General features: G+C 36.7%; 1 protein-coding gene across 3 annotated transcripts in view; it reads right to left on the bottom strand.

Annotated features, from left to right (window-relative positions):
• PTPRZ1 (protein tyrosine phosphatase receptor type Z1) overlaps positions 1-20,279 on the bottom strand; it is a 125,603-nt gene that overhangs the window by 80,178 nt on the left and 25,146 nt on the right. For all 3 annotated transcript variants that reach the window (XM_056481904.1, XM_056481905.1, XM_056481906.1), the window contains exon 2: positions 8,060-8,125. In XM_056481904.1, the coding sequence (XP_056337879.1) occupies positions 8,060-8,125 (66 nt within the window). The remainder of the gene's footprint in view (positions 1-8,059; positions 8,126-20,279) is intronic.

The following is a 20,279-nucleotide window of genomic DNA, read 5'->3' as shown; positions in this document are numbered from 1 at the left end:
AAAATCCACTCCATTCTGAAACAGGAGAAAATAATTTATTAATCATTGACCCACTATTTGTAAATATTCCAGTGAAAATATTTTTTTCAATTTTCCCCTTTCAGTTACCCATGCAGGGTAATAAAAAATTGGGTATTTGTTTTTGTGGGTTTGTTAATGCCACTAATGCAGTAAAAATAAATGCAGTCAGTCTATAGCCATGCACTCAAACCCTGAATTGGTTCCTTACACAGCTAGGGAAATATCAGAAGTCGGGAAACAAATTTCCAAGTCTTTACATGTAAATGATTATTTCTTTTTTTCTAGCATTCAACACATTATCCCTCTCTATGCTTTTACATTTTTAATATCTTAATGTTCTTAACTACCCTCTGAAAATGTCTCTTGTTAACACAGTTTCCATCAGATACAGTGCACTGACAGAGGAGCCACTGACAGAGGGAAAACAGCTTAGGTTTCAAATGCAGCATCTATGATAAAGGATGAAAGAAGACAAGTCAATTGTTTCTGTGGCTCCTAAAACAGGATCAATGCCAGGCAATATCAGATCAAGCCACAGTTTGCTCTGTTATAAAGAAAGCTTTTGGAACAGACCAGAAAGAGGCCACCACAACTTGTATATGGAGTTTGCTGTAAGCACAGCTATTGAAGCATAGCAGGAACCAGCTAAATATGCATGCAGAGAGACCTGGCTTCTCACAAAAAAAAAGACTTGTGCACTTTTCACAGCTGGAAGAGATGCTCAGAACTGAAGTTCTATGATTCTGGCATTTGAATGATTGAGGGAACAGTTCAACTGATAAATCTAGTGGCAAATGCTGATTATTCCAAGACAGAAATGCTGATGGGTTTCCCTAGTTTCTCAAATTAATTGAAACGTTTTGGAATTTTTTTTTTTTTTTTTTTTTTTTTTGGTGGGAAAAGAGGTTATAACATTTGAAGATGAAATTCCACAGTACAGTACAAAAACTTAAGTTTGTTTACAGTAATTTGCAGTGATTTAGCATTCAAAATTTACAAACTGAAATATCTTTATCTTTCTTCTCTCACAGACCTGTGTAACACTGCCCTTTGGGGTGCTGCTTTAAAGCTCATAGGTTAAAGAACATTACATGGAAAATCTACCTAGAAAGGTTTGATATCTATTGAATTAATGAGATACAGCAAGATCAGGAATGGCTTCAAATTTTCGAGTAAATTGCACAGAATTATTTATCAGGTATTATCAAACTGTGCATACTGAAATGAGTGGGGTTTGAATTCACTAGGAAAAAATCAAAATCTGTTATAAATACAGCAGAATAGCCTTTGACTACAAATGTCAGTAAGGAAGTCCTAAATGAATTGGATGGAGCAGATAATTTAATACAGCCTTCTGTAAACATAAGCAATGTGAGAACTATTTGCTGGGCTCTAAACCTCACAAATCCACAGATCTTTTTGATATGGAGGTGGTGAACTCAAAGTAATCATCTGTGCATTTGGAAAGCAAGTGGTGCCCACTTTCCTACTGCAGCATAGATTGAATGCACTTGTAAAGGAGAAATCATTCAGTAGTATGTGCATAAGGATACTTTTATGATCATTTTGAAGGGCAAAGAGGCTTAACCAGGGGCTGCAGTCTGCTGTGAGATAGTTGAAATTTGATTTTTCCATTTGACTTTGGTATATTCCCAAAGACAGCACTCCTATAAAAGCTTTTCATTTCCAAATGCATTTACTTAATTGGAAGTTTCTACATCTTTCTGACCCCTGAACAGACTTTGGCATAACAGCAGTGCCACCCCATGCAAATACATCACACTTAGAATTCTGTACTTCAGAAACCAACCTTGCATTTGAAAAATCTGGATGATGCTCAGAAAAAGTTGCTGTGCACTTTGTGAAAATTGTTTTCTTTGTTTATAGCACTAGAGGACTGAAATGGAGGAAGGAACAGTCTTATCTGAGTTTCTTGCCAGGAAACTTTGGAAATTTGATCACTTCAATATTAGTTGAAATAAAAATGCTATAGTTTAGTGGTGATGAGACAAATATGAAACCAACATGCACTTCTTCTCAATTGTCCAACAAGCATCCAACTTTGAAAATTCCATGAATTTGAGGTCCAATTCTCTTACTTCTTCCCCAAAATCCCTTGTTTATCCACTCAGTTTATCCTGGAAATATTACTGAATAAAAGCAAAATAAGTTCCACTTTGCTGCTAATAACTTTCTACTACTCAAAGATCAGCTTTCTTCACTGAAAAGAAAGATTCTTGTAAGCAGACTTCTGACCCGTATCATTTTCTATGAATTCAAAATCCATAAATATACTGAATAGGCATCCTCTTTGTGTTGAATAACACGCTTTGTCCTGTTAATTCAGCATGCTCAGATATCTAAAAGGGAATTTTCTGATGGCCAGAAATGCCAGCATGTGGCTTTTCACTTGAGGACACCTTGTCCCTTTGATGCAAATAGATGCATAGCTGTGTAATTTCTGCTGTGGAAGAATAAGCTTTCCAAAAACAGTAACAGAGGCTTTTTAATTAGTGATCCTGTGAATTTAGTGACAAAAGACTGGAAGTGGCTGTGTGATCTGTGTGTTATCAATATATGTAAAGAGCTGTCATTCAAGAAAAGGTATGACAGCCCCTGAAGTATAAGGTCTAATAAAAGAGAAAAGACCTTTTACAGAACTATTTTTATGAGTTAATAAAATAAAGTATGTTATTTTCATTTCTTATGCTGTGCCCTTTATTGAAAGAACCCAGATAGCCCAAGAGCACAGGGTTTTCTTATTACTCACAACATCAGTTATGATTATACCTGGTGAATAGAAAGCACAAAATTATGTACTTGGCAGGAGGTCACAAAAAGACTAGATTTTCTCATGAAGTTATGGTGATACTGCCATGGTGGTTACTTTGCAAGGAAAAAAACCTTAATTTGGTGTGCATCATCTACCCAGAACACAGTTTTATCAACCACTGAAAGCAGAAGGTTTCATCAGCTCTTGGCCAGGGCTCTGCTGGAGATGTTTCAGTCTGGTCTGGCAGCTCTGTGCATTAAAGCAGTTGGTTCAGCAGGCAGCTCCAGCAGCTCCTGCTGGTGCATCCCACTCTCCCACACAGGCTGACTGTCAGGATTTGGCTCACCCAATGGCTCATCCATCATGCTGCACCCTGGGAGGTGATGGCCCAGACCCAGACCCCTGCCCTTCCCTCCTGACTCCCTGTGCCCTGCCCCTGGAGCTGTCTCACAGGAGCTGCACCATGCCCACGCTCACACAGGCTCAGCACAGCCTCTCCATCACCACAGCTGCAGGGCAGGGAGCAGCACTGCATGCCCAGCCTTGTCCCTGCTCCCAGCAGATGGCTGCTGAGCAGAGACAGGGTGAGCATGAGGGGAAAGACTCAAATTTTCCACTTTACCTGGACTGAACTGCTGGGTAGCAGAAGCAGCAGACATTTTACAGAATATGCAGAGTTAGCTACCAGTGTTAAAATCATCCTGTTGAGCCACAGCTGAGACAGTGTAGATCCTTGCTCACTTTTTAGGCTGAGTGAAAAGCAAAATACACCCATGCATTGTTATGGATATAAGCAACAACATATTTTTCCATAAATTTAATGAAAAGTGACTTTGAAATGGAATCTCCTCAGTAATGAAATATGATAGAACATTTGAAATTAAAATACTAGCTCTTGTTTGGGCAAGAAAGAAAATTGCATTTTGCCAGTACCACTGAAAACAAAGGCCATTTTAATTTCTGAGCCAAACTACAGGCATGAAAATTTGAAGCAATCACAGCACATTTATAAGACCTGGGGTGGCAAACCCAGCCTTTCAAATAACAATTGAAGTTTTGTCTGTGTAGCAACAGTAATGGGAATGATAAACGTGGGGAATATCTCCAGGAGGCTGTTGAATCAGACAGAAAAGGGCAACAATTCCAAGTTTACCAAGATTAGTTCAATTAGTTCAACAGGGGAGCAAAACAAAGAAATCATTAAATTTAGGAATTGTTACTGAAGGAAGTATTGGTGCAAGTGCCAGAAGAGCACTATCACTATGCATTACTACTGACAAACACCAGATTAAAAAAATTATCTGGAAATATCTTAATTACAAATCCTGATGGAATGAGTTGTGTGTGTGCCAGCAGTGTGCCTTTGCAGCCAGGAAGACAAACACCATCCTGGGCTACTTTAGCAAGCAGGATGAGGGAAGTGACATTTCCCCTCCATTGCACACCAGTGAGGTGACATCAAGAATGCAGGGCTCAGTTTAATTTCCTCCTGAAGCCAGTATGAGATGGATATTTACAAACCAAGGGCCACTGAGATGGTCTGGGGGCTGGAGTACATCGTGTACGAGCAGAGGCTGAGGGACCTGAGTTTGCTGAAGCTTAAACTGAGAGGGAACTTAGCTGCAGACTACTGCTCTGTAAAGGCAATCTACAGAGCAGTGCACAAGGGAAGGGTGAGAAGCAATGGCCACAAGCTGCAGTAAGATATATCCAAGCTAAGCAAAAGAAAAAAATATTTTCAAAATAACAATGGAACGCATTGACCAAACTGCAGCATCTCCTTCTTTGGAGATTTTCAATACTCCTGTTTCAGCTTTGAAGTTTGTTCTGCTTTGAACTGAGGCTGGAATCACATGATCTCCAAGGGCCTCTTCAAACCCAAATTACACTGTGATTCTATGATTCACTATGCTTCTCCTCAGAGAAAAAGGAAATGTTATTCAGATTCTGCTTGCAAATAATAAAAATGTTCTTTGAATACCAGGAGTCCAATCAGTTTATACCAAAATTACCTTTCCTCAAGATCAGAGTTGCCAATATTTGTAAGGCAATTGATTACAGCATATCACACAACAGCAGCACAGGCTGAACATAACACTCCTACATGGTGAGACAAAGAACACTGAGCTGATTATAGTATTCATTTACACAGAAATTAAGTTTAAAAAAATGTTTAAAACCCTTGGCTTTGCTAATTCCTGGAAGACTGTTTAGAATCTCTTGCTTTTAACAAATTTCTGCTGTTGTTTTTTTCCTCTAAAGCACATAACTTGTTTGTTGTGAACAAGAACCAAAATCCCAAGAGTGAAACCCAACAGAAAGACATTTCACTGGGGATAAGAATTAAAATCTTTTTTGTGGTATCACTTCCCAGTTTTACATTTGAACTTTTAGACTTAGACCTTTGATGGATTATTATCAACCAGCCATGCTAAAAAACTCCCCAAACATAAGAACCAGAAAACAGCATTATATCATTTCTTCTGTCAAAAACAATGCAGATAAGTAAAGCATAAAAAAAATTAATCTTTCACCTCTATGACAGAAAGTAACTGAAGCTCATATTACCTGGTTTATGCTTTGAAGTATGTGAATGACTAAACTTAGTTGTACAGTTAAATAATGTCTAAATGACCTTTGCTTATCAATTAATATGTAATAGATTTAAGGAAATCAAATTTTCACAGTACAGCAAGCTTTTCTACAACAAAAATGGTTAGATTCACTTTTTGCCATATGACGTCATTAAAAAATATTAATATTTTCTAAAATGTCTATGAATGTTCCAATAAAAAATACAATCAAAGTTTGTTAAATAAAGTAAATTTTACAAACAGGATCCCTTATTCCAGAAAAAATTGGATGCATCTATAACAAGAACTTGCACCTTCCAGTTCTTCAACATTGTATTTGTTTATGGAAATACATGCAAAGTCAGGACACAAAAGATTAAATTAATGCTTGCAAATGCAGATTTTGTTCATGGCTTAAAACAGAGCTCTCAGAAGTATTACAAAATGTTTCCAGTAGCATTTATGACATCATTTATCCAAGAGTCAAAATCTGATGATGACTCACATTAATTTCCAGCACATGAAATTGCTTTAATATGAAACTTCACCTTCAGAAATTGGATGATTCTAGCAGGTAAAACTCTCTAGTTCCATTTTACTTTCACCTCACAGCACCATCCCAGTAAAGAGTATATCAACTCACTGTGGCTAATGGATCTAAAATTTCTTTTTGATATAGAGAATTACATTGCTCAAGCTCAGGTTAATTTACAAGCCAGTTGGATTTCTATTACCCACGGTGGATTAGACTCTATGGGCTCAGGATCCCCAGACCCATTCAAAACACTTCATTGGCACATTAAGTCTAATTTTTCACTTTCAATGAGATTTTTCACTTTCAATGAAATTTATCATTTTCAGTCTTTCAGTAAGCAGGTTATAAGACAGTAGAACATAACTGGTATCCAAGGAAAAAATGTACTGGCAAAGCCATTCCAAAGTGTGCATGTTGGTCTGTGCCCCACAATCAGAAGTCTGTGCTAGGTACACTGCTTATATACATATAGTACCTGATACTGCTTGCCTCAGGAATAAAAGAATTTAAATTATTAAAAGAAGGAGATCAAAACCAATACACTTCAGTCTCTAGACTTCTGTCCCTACAAAGCACAATGTTAAAATCTGTATTTTTTTTTTCCCACATTCAGGAAGGCTGTATTTTTATTAGTGAAAGCTGGGTTTGTGTATTCTACCTTATGCCATGAACCAATTACCTGGTATTTCAGCAAAGCATCCCATAATACTCAGATTGCAAACAGTGTCTAGCCCTGAGTGCCTGATTTACACACAACCTTCCCCAAAAGTTTTGAATATCCATTTATGGGGAGAAAAACTGTGCCAGCTGGGCAGTCACTACAGCAAAGCATACAAATTTAAATGACTACACACAGGTATGCCACATAGTTAAGGGAAAGAAACAACAGGTATGGATCATCTGACATGCCAAGTCTGCTTTTCCATACAAAATATCCATTGTGGTGACCTGTGGATGCTGCAGCAGCGGCACAGTGCAGCCTAGGGAAGAGCTGTATCCTCTGATATCCCAAACAAACCCCATTTGCTATCCTTTAAAGATTGCCCTCTGGTCACCAGGAATCCAGGAGGTTTATCCTTGTAGTCCTATAACTACAATATTAAAAAATGGATCGACTTTGAAACGAAATACTCTTTTAATTGATCTTATGCTTGAATTTTGCACTACAATCTGTGTAAGTGGGAGTTTTCATTATAAATCTCATTTGGATGGGTTTATGACTAGCCTGTTTCAATTCTCTCTAGGCTTAAAACTTGTTAGATATGCTTTACACTAGAAGGTAAAAACTGTCTTGAAAATGAGACAGAGAAATAAAAAGAATGGTGTAATTTTTCTTAACTACATTTGAATATTTTGAATCAAATTTATGAAAGACTGAAATTTGAGAGTCCTTATTTTTCATAGTTTGGTATTTTTGAAACAGTAACTTAAGCAATTTAAAAAGTAAGAGCCTACACACATCCATAAGAACTCACTTCCTACACGCTGGGCAAAGGACACCTAGGATAAAATTACCTTTTCAGTATTTCTGAAAGCACTTGATTTATACACAAGAACATAAGAGGTTAATTGTGAATTTTCCATTGTTAATGAGGCAATGGTCATGAAGAATTTCAGAGTATATCTTTCTTACTCATGCAAATGAGAGAGACAAAGTGCCTGAGTTTTTAGGAGAGTCAGGGTGGGACATGGAAAGGATGCTCAACTGCTCACAAGCACAGGATGGAAGTTCATATGCAGTATACTGAGAGATTCTTTCCCACATAATGTGCTGTGCCTTGTTTCAGCCTTTCTGAATGCTTTTCAGATTTGCTAGAACAATAATATTGAAATGATTAATGAGCACCTAACAATTTACTGGCTCAGCCTTCATCAAATAAGTCAGGTCTCAGGTTGAGGCTTTAAGGACGAGGACTTTCTCTTTCCAAAAGTAATAGATGTAATATATTGCTAAGTAGATTAAAATACTAATCTAAATAGATGAAAATACTCTCCTATTGTAAAGTTCCTGTATTTTTTAGATTCTATATCCTACACTTTAGCAATTGTCTAGGCATATAGGAAGAGGTATACAGACACAGGAGGCTCTTAAAATTGTAACAATAAACACATAAATATCAAAGTAAAATAAGTTATTCAATAAACAGTTTTGCTTACCTGTGTATGACCAATCAATCTCTTCAATCAATTTCCTCTGTTGTCTGTAGTATCCGTACAGCAAATCTGCAAAATAGTAATCATTTACAGTATTAAAACCAGAATCCTAATAGGACCTTAAATTATTTATGATATGCCCTCCTCCGACAAGATAATCACTGTATTAATTCATGATGAATAATTTACCTTGTCCTAGTCTTGGACCTCAAATGTTAAGTACTGGTTAAACAGAATCCAGATATAATTAACATTGTTAATTATTAAGGACATTAAGGACACAAGCAAAGCAAACAGATTTCCAATCTTTCTTTCCTTCCCTTCCTTCCTTCCTTCCTTCCTTCCTTCCTTCCTTCCTTCCTTCCTTCCTTCCTTCCTTCCTTCCTTCCTTCCTTCCTTCCTTCCTTCCTTCCTTCCCTCCTTCCTTCCTTCCTTCCTTTCCTTCCTTCCTTTCCTTCCTTCTCTTTTAAAATTAATACAACTGTCCCACAAAGAAATCCTATTTTGCAATGTCCTTTGAAAGAACCATTCTAGATAACCAGGATGTCAGTGACAGTTAAATTTTTGCTTCAGTGTGGTCATGACTTTACATGTTTTTTGTAACTTTGTACTGATGATACAAGATAAATTATAAATATAATGAATGAAATATTCAAAAATATAATTTCATTGTGCTCTATCATTGATATAATTATAGATAAAGTATAACTTGTATGTCCATAAATTTGATGGAGTGAGATTAGATACTAGTTACTTTAAAATGATATTATATTTTTTCTGGAGATAAATATCTAACTTTACTAACTTTACTCTGACTGAATAACCTTCACTGTTATTCTCCTTATGCCAGTTCTAGGGCAATTCTAGAACATAGTGATATGGGCAAGCAGATGACTATGCCCCCTAATAATTACTAAAGCATGTAAAAATGCTCATCATAATCATAATTTCAAGAATTATAATGTTAACCAACCTCATTACTGCTCTAGAGAAGTACAATACAACTTATCTAAGAAATATTTTCCCTTGAGCACATTGAACACATATATGAGAAAATGCCACAGAATTCTGTTCATACTCTACAATAAATAATTTAATGAAAGAGCTTCATAACATTAATTTCTTTTTCTTTCATGCAAAAATGTAGTACTGATTACAGAATGTTAAATCATAATTGCTATTCACAAGTTTACACATTTGTGTGTCTTACAGTGACTTTCTGCTACTTATCTAAAGTCCATGTTTTATAAACTTCACCAGACTTCTATCTCCTCCATGTAATGTGATTGTCCTTTAATATTTTTTTCTTCTCCTTCTCCATCCCTGCCAAAAAATACCAAATTATCCCTTGTAACAATTCAACACATTCACTCCTTACTGAGATCAAACTTCACAGGTAAGGAAGGGCAGTGGAAAAGGATTTACCATGCACCAATGTTGCCTTTGGACCACATTTCCAAGTCAATGTGCATTGTGCCTGCTCCTTCAATTAATTATGGAAAAGAAAGCTGTGTAAGCTGTGATTCACAACTGTTAGTTGGTATCTCCAGTTCCCTCCTTTATCCATTGCCCTCCCAGTTGTTACTTCCTGCAATCCACTGAACAGTCACATGCAAACTAAGCCTGGCCATGAGAGCTTCCCACTCCTTTTTAAATTTCACAGGGAGTTCTGATGAACAGAGAGTGGTAGTTTCAATGAATAAGAAAATAAAAGGCCAAGGTACACTTTGTTTGGTGCATTACACACTTATAGACCCAGTAAATGTTACAGGAAATCTTTAAAGATTCCAGGAGGTGTCAGGAGTTGATACACCTTCTTTCCTCTGTTATTTGCCAGCTGTGTGTCCACAGTCCCCATACAGCACACTCACAGCCATGACCCTTCTTGCATCTGCAGGGATTCTCAGTGGTTTTGGTCTTGTCTCCTTACACTTTAAATATGTGGCAGAAAATGGGGAAGTAAAGCAAAATTCATCTAGGAAATGACTGAAGATTCATAGCTAGTATGAGTGGTGAGGGGAAAGTGCTGTGTGAGTGTAAGGTCAAGCCACACAGCAATTGTTACTTTGAGCTGCTGGTGCAAACTGCCCTGAGAAACACAACCATGCATTCTATTGCTGTGTAAACTGTCTGTGTTAAACAACTAATGAACAGAGAGCAGCTGGAAGGAAATTACTTTATTTTTTAGTTTATTTTATTTAAAGCCAATGAATCAACATCCCTTTAGCTGATGATATATGACAGCAGGTACTTCTGTTTAAACACTGTGTATTTAATTTAAATGAAGATGGGAAGAACATCTCAAAAAAAAAAAAAAAAAAAAAAAGGCAAAACTGATGTCAAGTTTGTGGTTTTATATGTAAATCTATGATACTAATTGAACTTGATCAGCTTGACAGTCTGCATGACTCCTGTGACACAGACTGACATCTTCCGCTAGTGCCTAAAAAAGTTTGAGTTTCTTGGATGAGATGCTGCTTTATGAAGCAAAAAATACTGAATATTCTTTTTTGTTTCCAGGAAGCTATTGATAATGTTTCCACAAATTGTTGATTTATTCACAGAACAGGGCAGCTTGGTTTTGGCATCATCTTTTAAATAGTTTTATGGTTATCTTTCTATGCCTATTAAGCAGACATGCAAGATATTAAATGCTTTTTCCCCCCTATTTTACTACCCTCCTTCAAAGTAAAATTTTTCTGTCTGAGGCTGTAAGACTTGTCCTTTTTATATTCTGTTGAAACAGTGTGTGCCCCAGTGCCCAAGGCAGAAATAATTGTGGCAAATGCTCCCCTGCTATTCATGGGTTAGCAGGACTGACTGATTTGTGACTGACCCTGTCTCATGTTCAGTCACAAGGCCAAAGAGAGAACATGATCTCTGCTTAAAGCATAGTGCTAGGAGTAATAAGATCTTATAGATACCTTTTCCTGTTTAAAAAGCATAAATAACCAGATCTTCTTATTTCTGACATTTCCTCTTTTGTACTTGCTGGCTTCAGTTGCATTTCTTTTGATTTTGTGCTGTGAATGAAACATTCTAATCCTCAATAAGTTTGTGCACATCTAAAGGTGAAAAATGATTAGCTGTAATGATTAACAGAAAGAATTGTATATGAGGGTGATACTGTTGATTTGACATTCTGTGCCAGAAAAAATAGACATAGAAGAGGAAATGGGACCTTAAACCACTGTTGAGGAAATTCCTCTCAGAGATGCTGAGTCAAAGGGCTCCAAGAATCCACCAGAGATCCCTCTCCTAAGCCTTGGTATAAAAGGGCTCTCTAAGGACAGTGCTCAAGAGACTGGGGATGCTGCACTCAACGTGCTGCTTTGCTACAAGGGATACAAGCTCAGGCATCATCTGGGACTGACATTGACACCAGGGTACTGTGATTTTACCCTTTATGTCCTTTGTGCCACAGCAGTGTCAAGACACCAGCTGCCAGACTCAAGAGGCAAAAGGGACAGACAACCTCCTTGTGGTTTTACCTCCACTCAGCCTGAACTCGTGAGTTGCACCTGCAGGGGAGCTGGCATTTACAAGATTCTGGCATCAGAATGATTCATTTATAGGAGCTGGGACACATTAAGTAATATCAGCATTAGTGAGATCTACAAATAGGACACTGGTGTTCTGCATGTACAGTATGGGCAGACATTATGAACCATGCATTTAGATTACAAAAATGATTTGTAATGGAATACATGACCCATTCAGTATTTTCCTCCTAAAATCTAATTTGAGAGCAAAGAGGATAGATTCTATAGTCATAAGTGTTTATCTGGTATAAGTGGATAATGGCAATGCAGTACAGTAATGGAGATAAAGGCTTTGCTGGTATTAAAATTCCCATTTACATAGGGAAGATTCAATGCATGGCCAAGGAAGTGAACAGGAACTCTAGGAAGGATGCAAGGATGAGCAATCACTGAAAACTGATAACCTTCTCTTTGAGAAACACAGAAGCTCCTGTTTCAAGCAAATTGTGTCTCATGAGAGCTCAGCTATGTACACTGGTATTACTGACAGCAGAAGTGGGAAGCTATGAACATCAGAGGATTACACAGGTTTGGAAATGATTTAAAATTCTGTCAAGGAGACATCCACAAACACTTCTTAAACACAGTGACATCACTTTTGGCTCTATTGATGAAATTGGGAGGATTATTCTGGGAAATTCTCATTGCATATTTGCCCTCTTTTAATCCACTTGCCTTGTCAGTTGGCATTGGTTATTATCAGAGACAGGTTATCAGGCAAGTGGCTTATTTGTAGATTAAGATTCACATATCTTCACTGGAGAAGAATTAGGAATTGTAGAACAAACTGAAATGGTATGGTAATAGCAATGCTTATACAGGGTAGCTGAAAGAGAATCTGTGCATGGCTAGTGGCTAAGAAGTGGGACGAGACAAAATTGCTGCAAAGAAGTCAAAGAAAGGAAGACAAACTGCAAAAATAATATTTTTTTAAAAAAGAAGATACATGTAATTAACAAAAGAGATGCTTTGTGCTTGTCAAATATGAAAAGAACACAATTAAATAGATTGGATAGAGTTTCACTATACAAGTTCTGATTCTGAGAACATTAAACAGAGGTAAAACTGTGCAAAACCACATCTGATGATAAATGGATTGCTTCTTCCACAATTTAAATTTACTTATTTTAGCGTCTTTCGTTGACAAGAAGATCACAGAATCCACTTCTATATCTTTCATCAATCTTATGATAGTGTTGCTTCATTGCCTCAACTGAAATAAATCTAATTTATACTGACAGAGGAAATGAAAAGATTCAGAGCACAACCTGGTAACAGTCTTGAAGTTTTAAAAGACAGTAGCTAACTATAAATCCCTTTAAATTATCTAATTTACTTGAGTAAGGTCTCCCTCCCCTTATGAATGTATTTCATTCTGTAATGCCATCTGTAAAATTCTTAACACAAAAATACTTTAATAACCCACCTCTTCAATTTCATATATTCTTTTTCCCTGAACATGAAAGTGTCTAAGTCTTCTGTCAAGACCTGAGTGAGAACTCTCATATACTTAGTGAAATTTAAAAACCTTTTTTTACCTACAGTTTCTTCTGTGTAGGCTTATTTCAGGCTTTGGTACATAATTTGGTATATATAAAGAGTCAGTCCCCTCCATCACACTTGAGTTTAGGCTGCTCCTTCCAACACACATTGACAAGTGAGATTTTCCTGCACTAAATACAAAGCCAAAATAAAACTCTTCTTACAATTTGGCCATTGTTGTGTTTATTTACTAACACAAATTGTGTTTAAAAAAAATTAGATGAAAAAGTTGAAGAAAAAGATTGACTGTTTTAATTTAAAAGTAGCTATTATTAAGCACCAGAATATTAACATACATGCTGCTTACTCCACCTGTCACAACTCTACAATGAATAGTGTCATAAATTAAAAACATATAACCTATGGCATCAGCTAAAGTTTATAAACCACATTTAATCACGATTTTGCAACACATTTATACATGCAAAGGTAACATGGGCTCCAGTTTGACTGATTTAGGTTCTACTCCTCTGGAATTTTACATGCTGAGGTTTAGAGCAGCCCTGAAATCCCCAAGCCAGTGGAAACTGGGAGGGATACTCTAGGGTATGATTCAATATGGTTAAATTACGAGCTGCCACCTTCACTCTGCTACAAGCAAAGAAGTAGGAAATGTTATCTGTCTCCTTCCACTTGGGATCTTGCACACCCAAATGCTCTGACAGAACTCAGCCTCCCACACAGCCATTTCCCAACAGCTGAAGCATTATCTATAGCAAACTTTAAGGCTTCTCTGGTCACTGACATAGCCTTCAGGTGTCTGCTCACTGAAACCAAGGTACCAGGACAGCTTTTAGATGGGAGAGTGGTGCTTAGCAGTGTTTATCTTTGAACAGGAGCAGGTGAGTGACATTAAGTGCCTGTGAAGCCCTTGGGCTAAACACAAAGCTTTATCAATAATTTAAGGACCTGCAGAAGGAGATAGCCTTGCAAAACTACAGGACCAGATTGGTGCTGAAGCACCTAAAAGCCAAAACCAGGAGGGACTTAGGAAGACTGTAATTCCCCAAAAGTGTTACACCATTGTCCCATGTCTGAACTGAGGCAAGCTGGTGTTTATCACAGAAATTGGAACTGATCTTGAAAAAAGCAGGTACCAAGGAGTGATTCTTAACACATACTCTTTTATAAATCTGTTGCTACCCAAATTACTTTCCCCATATCCAGAGGGTCTTTTAATGCAACACATGCAAAATCATGGAATCATAACAAATAAAAAGTAAATCCAAACCAGACATATACAAACAAGACATTAACCAAGTCAGGGAAACGATAAGATATTTGATTTCAAAACTAATTTATTTCTCTTATAGCAGTACCAGAGAAATAAGAAAGAGATAAAACCAACTTAACTTCGTTTAAACATAAATAGTAAAGGTAACATAATTTTATTTGCATAATCCTCTTCAACATATTAGGTATTCCAAAAATTTAAATTATCCCAATTTCTAGCAAAATCACAGTGTAACAAATATAATTAGGAATGAAGAACATGTGCTTTGTTTCTTATATTTCACACCTGAAATATTCACAATTCCCTTTCCAGAAAACAAGAAACATTGCGATAAAAGTGCAATGAAAAACAAAACAAATTTAACTCCTATATTCAAAATCACAAAGTTGATATTGAACTGGCTTTTGAAAAGTTGTGATTTTCTAAAATTACTATGCTTCTTCAATGCCTCTCTGTCATTAATATTAGCAGCTACCAACTAGTAAAGCTCTAAATCTTTAGCAGTATTTATCTAAAATTCTTGAGAGTAAACCTTATGCAAGCCACCTCAAAGGTGCATTATTGAAGTAAATTCTTTTTTAAAACAGTAGGGATTATAAAGTAAAGCTGTTAGAAACTTCATCTTTTGCAAAGTATTTCAATGACTAAAATCACCTTGGGGACCTGAATAAACAGCCTTAGACTGGCTCCTTTGAAGATGTTGGTGGAAAGAAAGATATTCTTTGCAGGAGGAAGTTTTAGTTATTATATATTTTCTTTTCCCATTTATTTGATGCTGAAATTGCAAATGATACTCAACCATTATCCCCCCAGTCATATTACACTCTCAATGGAATTATTTTTCAATAACCATGGGGAAGAGAGAGGTTGCTCTTGGTAAGTATTATAAGTATTCAAATGACTCTATGGATTATGTTACATATATTTATAAAACAATAGCAGCATCATTCTGCTCCATTGAGGAAACTACACACCAGAACATCAAGACTGAAAATTCCAAAGCTCACCAGAGAACACAATAGCAACTACATGCCTCTAAAAATACCTGTCTCTATTTCATAGCAAATATACAAACATAATGAAAACAAAATAAATAAAAACATATAAACCAATATATAACCTGCCATTTTTTGACAAATCCTAACAATTATGTATGTGCATCAGTATGTCCACATAAATGTTCATCTATAAGGATTTGTCCAAAAGGAATATATAAATACATACACACACACTGTTCTTCCTCATGATAACATCATGTTTTAAATCTCATGTTTACTCTTTTCCTTTGTCATTTTCCTTATTGTAACTCATCACAGAAACACATCATTTATAAAAGAAAAAATTGTCTCATGACACTGATAGGGACAACAGAGAAAAATGTGAGAAACACTAGCACAGTAGAAACACAAATCAAAGTCAAAACCAAAGATGCAATTATGGGTTTGTATTATGATTTTTTAATATTTTTTTTTACTAGAATTCAGCAGACTTATTAATATAGCAGCATAAGGGAGATCACAGAGAAAATATCAGAATAATGCAATTACTTTAAAATTCATTCATGATACTCTATTAAACAATATACTGAAATCCATGCTGCCTTTCACCCTAGAGGTCCTCAGTTCCCCTCGCCCTGATCACAGGTCTGTATCTTCCCCCTGCCCCTGGAGATGCCTTGTAATTGCCTTTTGGGTGCTCTTAAGGAGCAATTGCCCCATAGATTCACCTCTCCCCAGTTAGAGGAAGAAAAACCTGTCTCTAGATATTCATGAACTTTTCAAGCAGTAGGATGCAGTGAAAAGAATTAGTGTCAGCAATAGCTTACACAGAGCTAAGCAATACAAATGTGTTTTTTAACCTATTCTGATAATGCTTAATTTTTAAAGGATGCCTGAAAGATCATTAATTTTTTAAATTAGAAACATGAGTTATGAAAAAGACTCCAGGATGCTCCCTGCTATCCAGACTAAGAAATTCTCAGCACACTCTAAAGCAGAATTTTAAGCATTCAGGAGACTTTCAGGGAAAGAAGTGAAGTATCTGTAAAGTCAGGCATTTATTTCTCAGCATTTTCAAGACATGGGTAATTTTGGACTTGGAGGTTTGTCTTTTGCCTAAGTGTCACTTTTCAGTCTGACTCCTGCTGTATAAAATTACAAAAGCCTTTGGAAACTCATTGTTGAACAAGCTGAACCACACCTGCTGAGCCTTAGTCCAAGTACTATCTCTAAGGGAGACCACCAAAATGTATTTGAAATATATATTGAATTTAACTTCTATGGCACAACCTAAAGCAGAAAATTATTAGAAAAAAGAAGTACATGTCATACAGATGAGAAAAAAACAATTAGTGCACTCAGCCAGAATTTTTCCTAGATCTCTGAGCTTTGGTCAGAGATGGTGGCAGTTGGAAGGGGCTGACTGATGATGGTCTGGTTGGGTGGAGCTGAAGTTCCCATAATCCTCCCATAATCTTACAGCTACCAAGGACACACAGTCCCAGCTTTAATTAGCATTGACTCTGCATTTGGTGGGATATCATTTTATCATTTCATGACAGCTATTCAGAAGTTAATTTTAATAATTTAAAAGTCAACATGGACAGATTAAATGACATTGTTTTAGCTTCTTGCTATTACTTTGGGAAGTTACATAAAAATAAAAGAGTACCCAAAAAAGGGGGATGGCTTGGAGTTCCAGACTTTGGTCTGGACTTTCCTCTGTGTTTTGCCAGCTCCTGCACCATGCAGGCAGAGTTCCACACCACTGCTCTATTTTCATACAATCCAGGCACTGAGAGCTCACACTGGACTTCTGCTGACCAGCATGCTTTACTTGTGTTTTAAAAAGCAAATACTCAGTGTCTGGTCCCTACTTCATCAAACACACACACCAATATGGTGTATTGTTCTACAGAACAATATTTTTACTTTCACAGATTGCTGAAAACACCATGATGCACTGATGTGACGTGACTTTTTTATTGCATCTAACTACAGCAATATTGAGACTTCATTTTTTTCTTTTCTGAAAGAGATTTAATTTTTTTAAAAAAGGGGGAGGCAGGATATCAAATAAAATAAGGTCAGGCAGGCAAATTTAAAACCTATTTTCTTCACACTTGCTTTCTTGACTTCATTTTTAATTCTCTTCAGTTACTTGTTATCTACTCTGTAGTGCCCATTTGATGTAGTTTTAGGGGCAAAGTCTGTCTCATGGTTTATATATGCCCAAGACAGTATCATGGAGGAAATGGGAATCTCATCCTACAAAATCACCTACAAAACTGGAACTTCAAAGACAATTTTGGAATTCAGATGCTAATCATATTTGGAAGTAGAGTGAGATGTTTAGATCAGATATTTTGCACCATCTATACAGTCATGTACCTTGCTCATTTCATCTTCATCTTGGAGTGGGATGGTAAATCTTTCTGGGAAGCAATGTAAGGCCCACATGAAGGCAGACAGAGCACAAAACCATTTTACAGTGGCATACAACCATCATCTACCCATCCTCCTAATGTCTACTTTATGCACATTTTACATAACAGTAATGCAGGCAATGCAGATTTGTGATTTCAGAAGAAAACCAAACCCACAACATTATTTTGTTTGTTCATATTCTTTCAGTTCTAATGCCAGATGAATTCTGTCAGAAGACATAAACTGAGTTAAGCAAGATTTGACCCAGAATGTGGAAATAATAGCCCCATAAGATGATAGAAACATGGTTTGAAAAATCAGTGTAAACATGAAATTTCACCTTCCTGCAATAACCATTTCCCATATAATCCAATCTTTCACTAAGGCAGTAAAAAGCATTTTCACAGATCTCAGGTGGTGGTGGCCCTCCATGAAAAGCCTTAATTTGTGCACTGAACCACAAAATGGAGGTTCTGACCTCTTGTTAACTTGCAATCCTACACTGAGTGCATAACACAGTTCGAACTGAGAATCCTATTGCAGAACTCCTCCTAGACTCCCATTAGCTCAGCAAAACTGAAAGTTCATACTTTGGCAGTCAGCTGTCAACACTCAATAACTGACTGCAAATCGACTGTGACTTTCTAATAGTGAAAAATTAAATCTTTGAAACAAAAATCTGGAAGACTGGGAATGTCACTGTGATTCATGGGCAAATCTGTATTACAAACTAAACACTGAAATGTGAAGAAGTTAAATACAATTTACCTAACTACAAAAACATGCAATTACTCATGGATTGAATTATTTTTCTAGCCAATTAATTAATTAATTTCTCCATTAATTAAAAGAAACCAGAATCAGGAAAACATTATCTAAAAATGTATGGTAAGTTAGTACATGAGTATGCTTGAATCTTGTACTTAGGTTTCAATGCTCTAAAGAGGCTCATGAATTTACACCAGGACTGATAACATCATTCCCTCATTGGGGATTCACCTGCCCAAACTCTTTGCTGGTTCAGATCACAGCTTCCAACAGAACTAAGAGGTTTAGGCTCTTCAGTGATGAAGAATTAGTACCAGAAGAGGATTTTAACACTGAACTCCCACTGCAGGCTCCTCAAATCCTCAAAGCCCTTGCTAAACACAGCATGTCCTTGGTTTAGGTGCAGAGCAATAAAACCATGGGTAAAGGCATTAATTAGCAGCTGGTGAAGCATGTCTGCCTGTCTCCCTCTCACTTATGAATATTTATATAAAGGTTTTATGGTACAGGGAAGAACTTCAATAGGCTGGATTCAGAGTGTCTGCTGTGAGTACTCGTTGGGCACATAATTAGGGTGCTTTGTCCTAGGGCCATTTAGACACTTCTGCATTGTGCTGGGGAGGAAGCCTGACTTACATATCAGCCTAGTAATGCAGAGTTATGAATAGGGAACGGCCTGGAAGTTTACCTATAGCCTTAGAGGAAGCTCTCTCTCTCTGACTGCTTTCTTATAAATGCTTCAATTTAAGGGTGCAAACAGAAAAAAAATGAACAGAATGCTAAAACTCACTTCTTTAAGTGATCAAGGAAGGTTTAAACTTCTAGGCACTGGAGATTGCCTTGGGGAAAATAAAACTGCTGAGAGGAGAGGAACATGCATCTAACTCTAAAAGAACAAATCTGAGCCCTAATAACAGATACACTATATACATATATATATAATATATATAAATGTAAATATATATTTTATATATAAATATGTATATATGTGGCTATGTCACAAAGGCTAGCAAAGGAAAGCAAATTGAATTCCAAAGGGGAAGCAGGATGAAATAATCAGCACAATGTAACAAAGCAGTATGACTTCAATGGCCACATGTAAAATGGGAAAATGGCCCAGCAGGACAAAACTTAGAGTAACACTGCTGGTGCAGATCTGAAAAGTGCCTCTTGAACACAAGCAAGCCAAAGACTTTCTTCTAATACCCACAGCAGACAGGTTACCCAGTGAACAGCAGATGAGCCATTAAAGAGTGATGATGGCACCATAATTCAAATTGGCATTCAGGGGACACTGACACCTACCTTTAGTAATTAAATACACAAGCTTTTTAAAGAGTTCCCCAAAATAAAAATATTTCCAGTCTAAATAGCAATGCAACATTCCTTCAAAATATCTACTAATTTTCCAGAAAGGGAACCAGTTATAAGATCCAAGAGGATATGGCAAAACGTTTTGATGCACTGAGGTTTCATTTAGTCAGATTGGGTAAGACTATGTTTCAAGAAATTCAAAGAGCTGTAACAGGCAAGGAGAATGTGTAACAATTTCATGTGATGATCAGCTTTGATAAAAGTAGCAGCAAAAAGTAATTGAAAAAAGCACTGAAAAAACCCTGCTTTAACTTTGTCGGGTTTCTAGTTAACTTTATCAGCTGATAGCATAGACCAGGGCATTCCTGTACAGCTAAATCAAGTCCTTCATTTAATGG

Source organism: Oenanthe melanoleuca, chromosome 1A (genome assembly GCF_029582105.1).
Source record: "Oenanthe melanoleuca isolate GR-GAL-2019-014 chromosome 1A, OMel1.0, whole genome shotgun sequence".
In the NCBI taxonomy this organism is placed as follows: domain Eukaryota; kingdom Metazoa; phylum Chordata; class Aves; order Passeriformes; family Muscicapidae; genus Oenanthe; species Oenanthe melanoleuca.
Note: the sequence above shows the minus strand (reverse complement) of the source record. Positions and strands in the feature narration are given on the sequence as shown.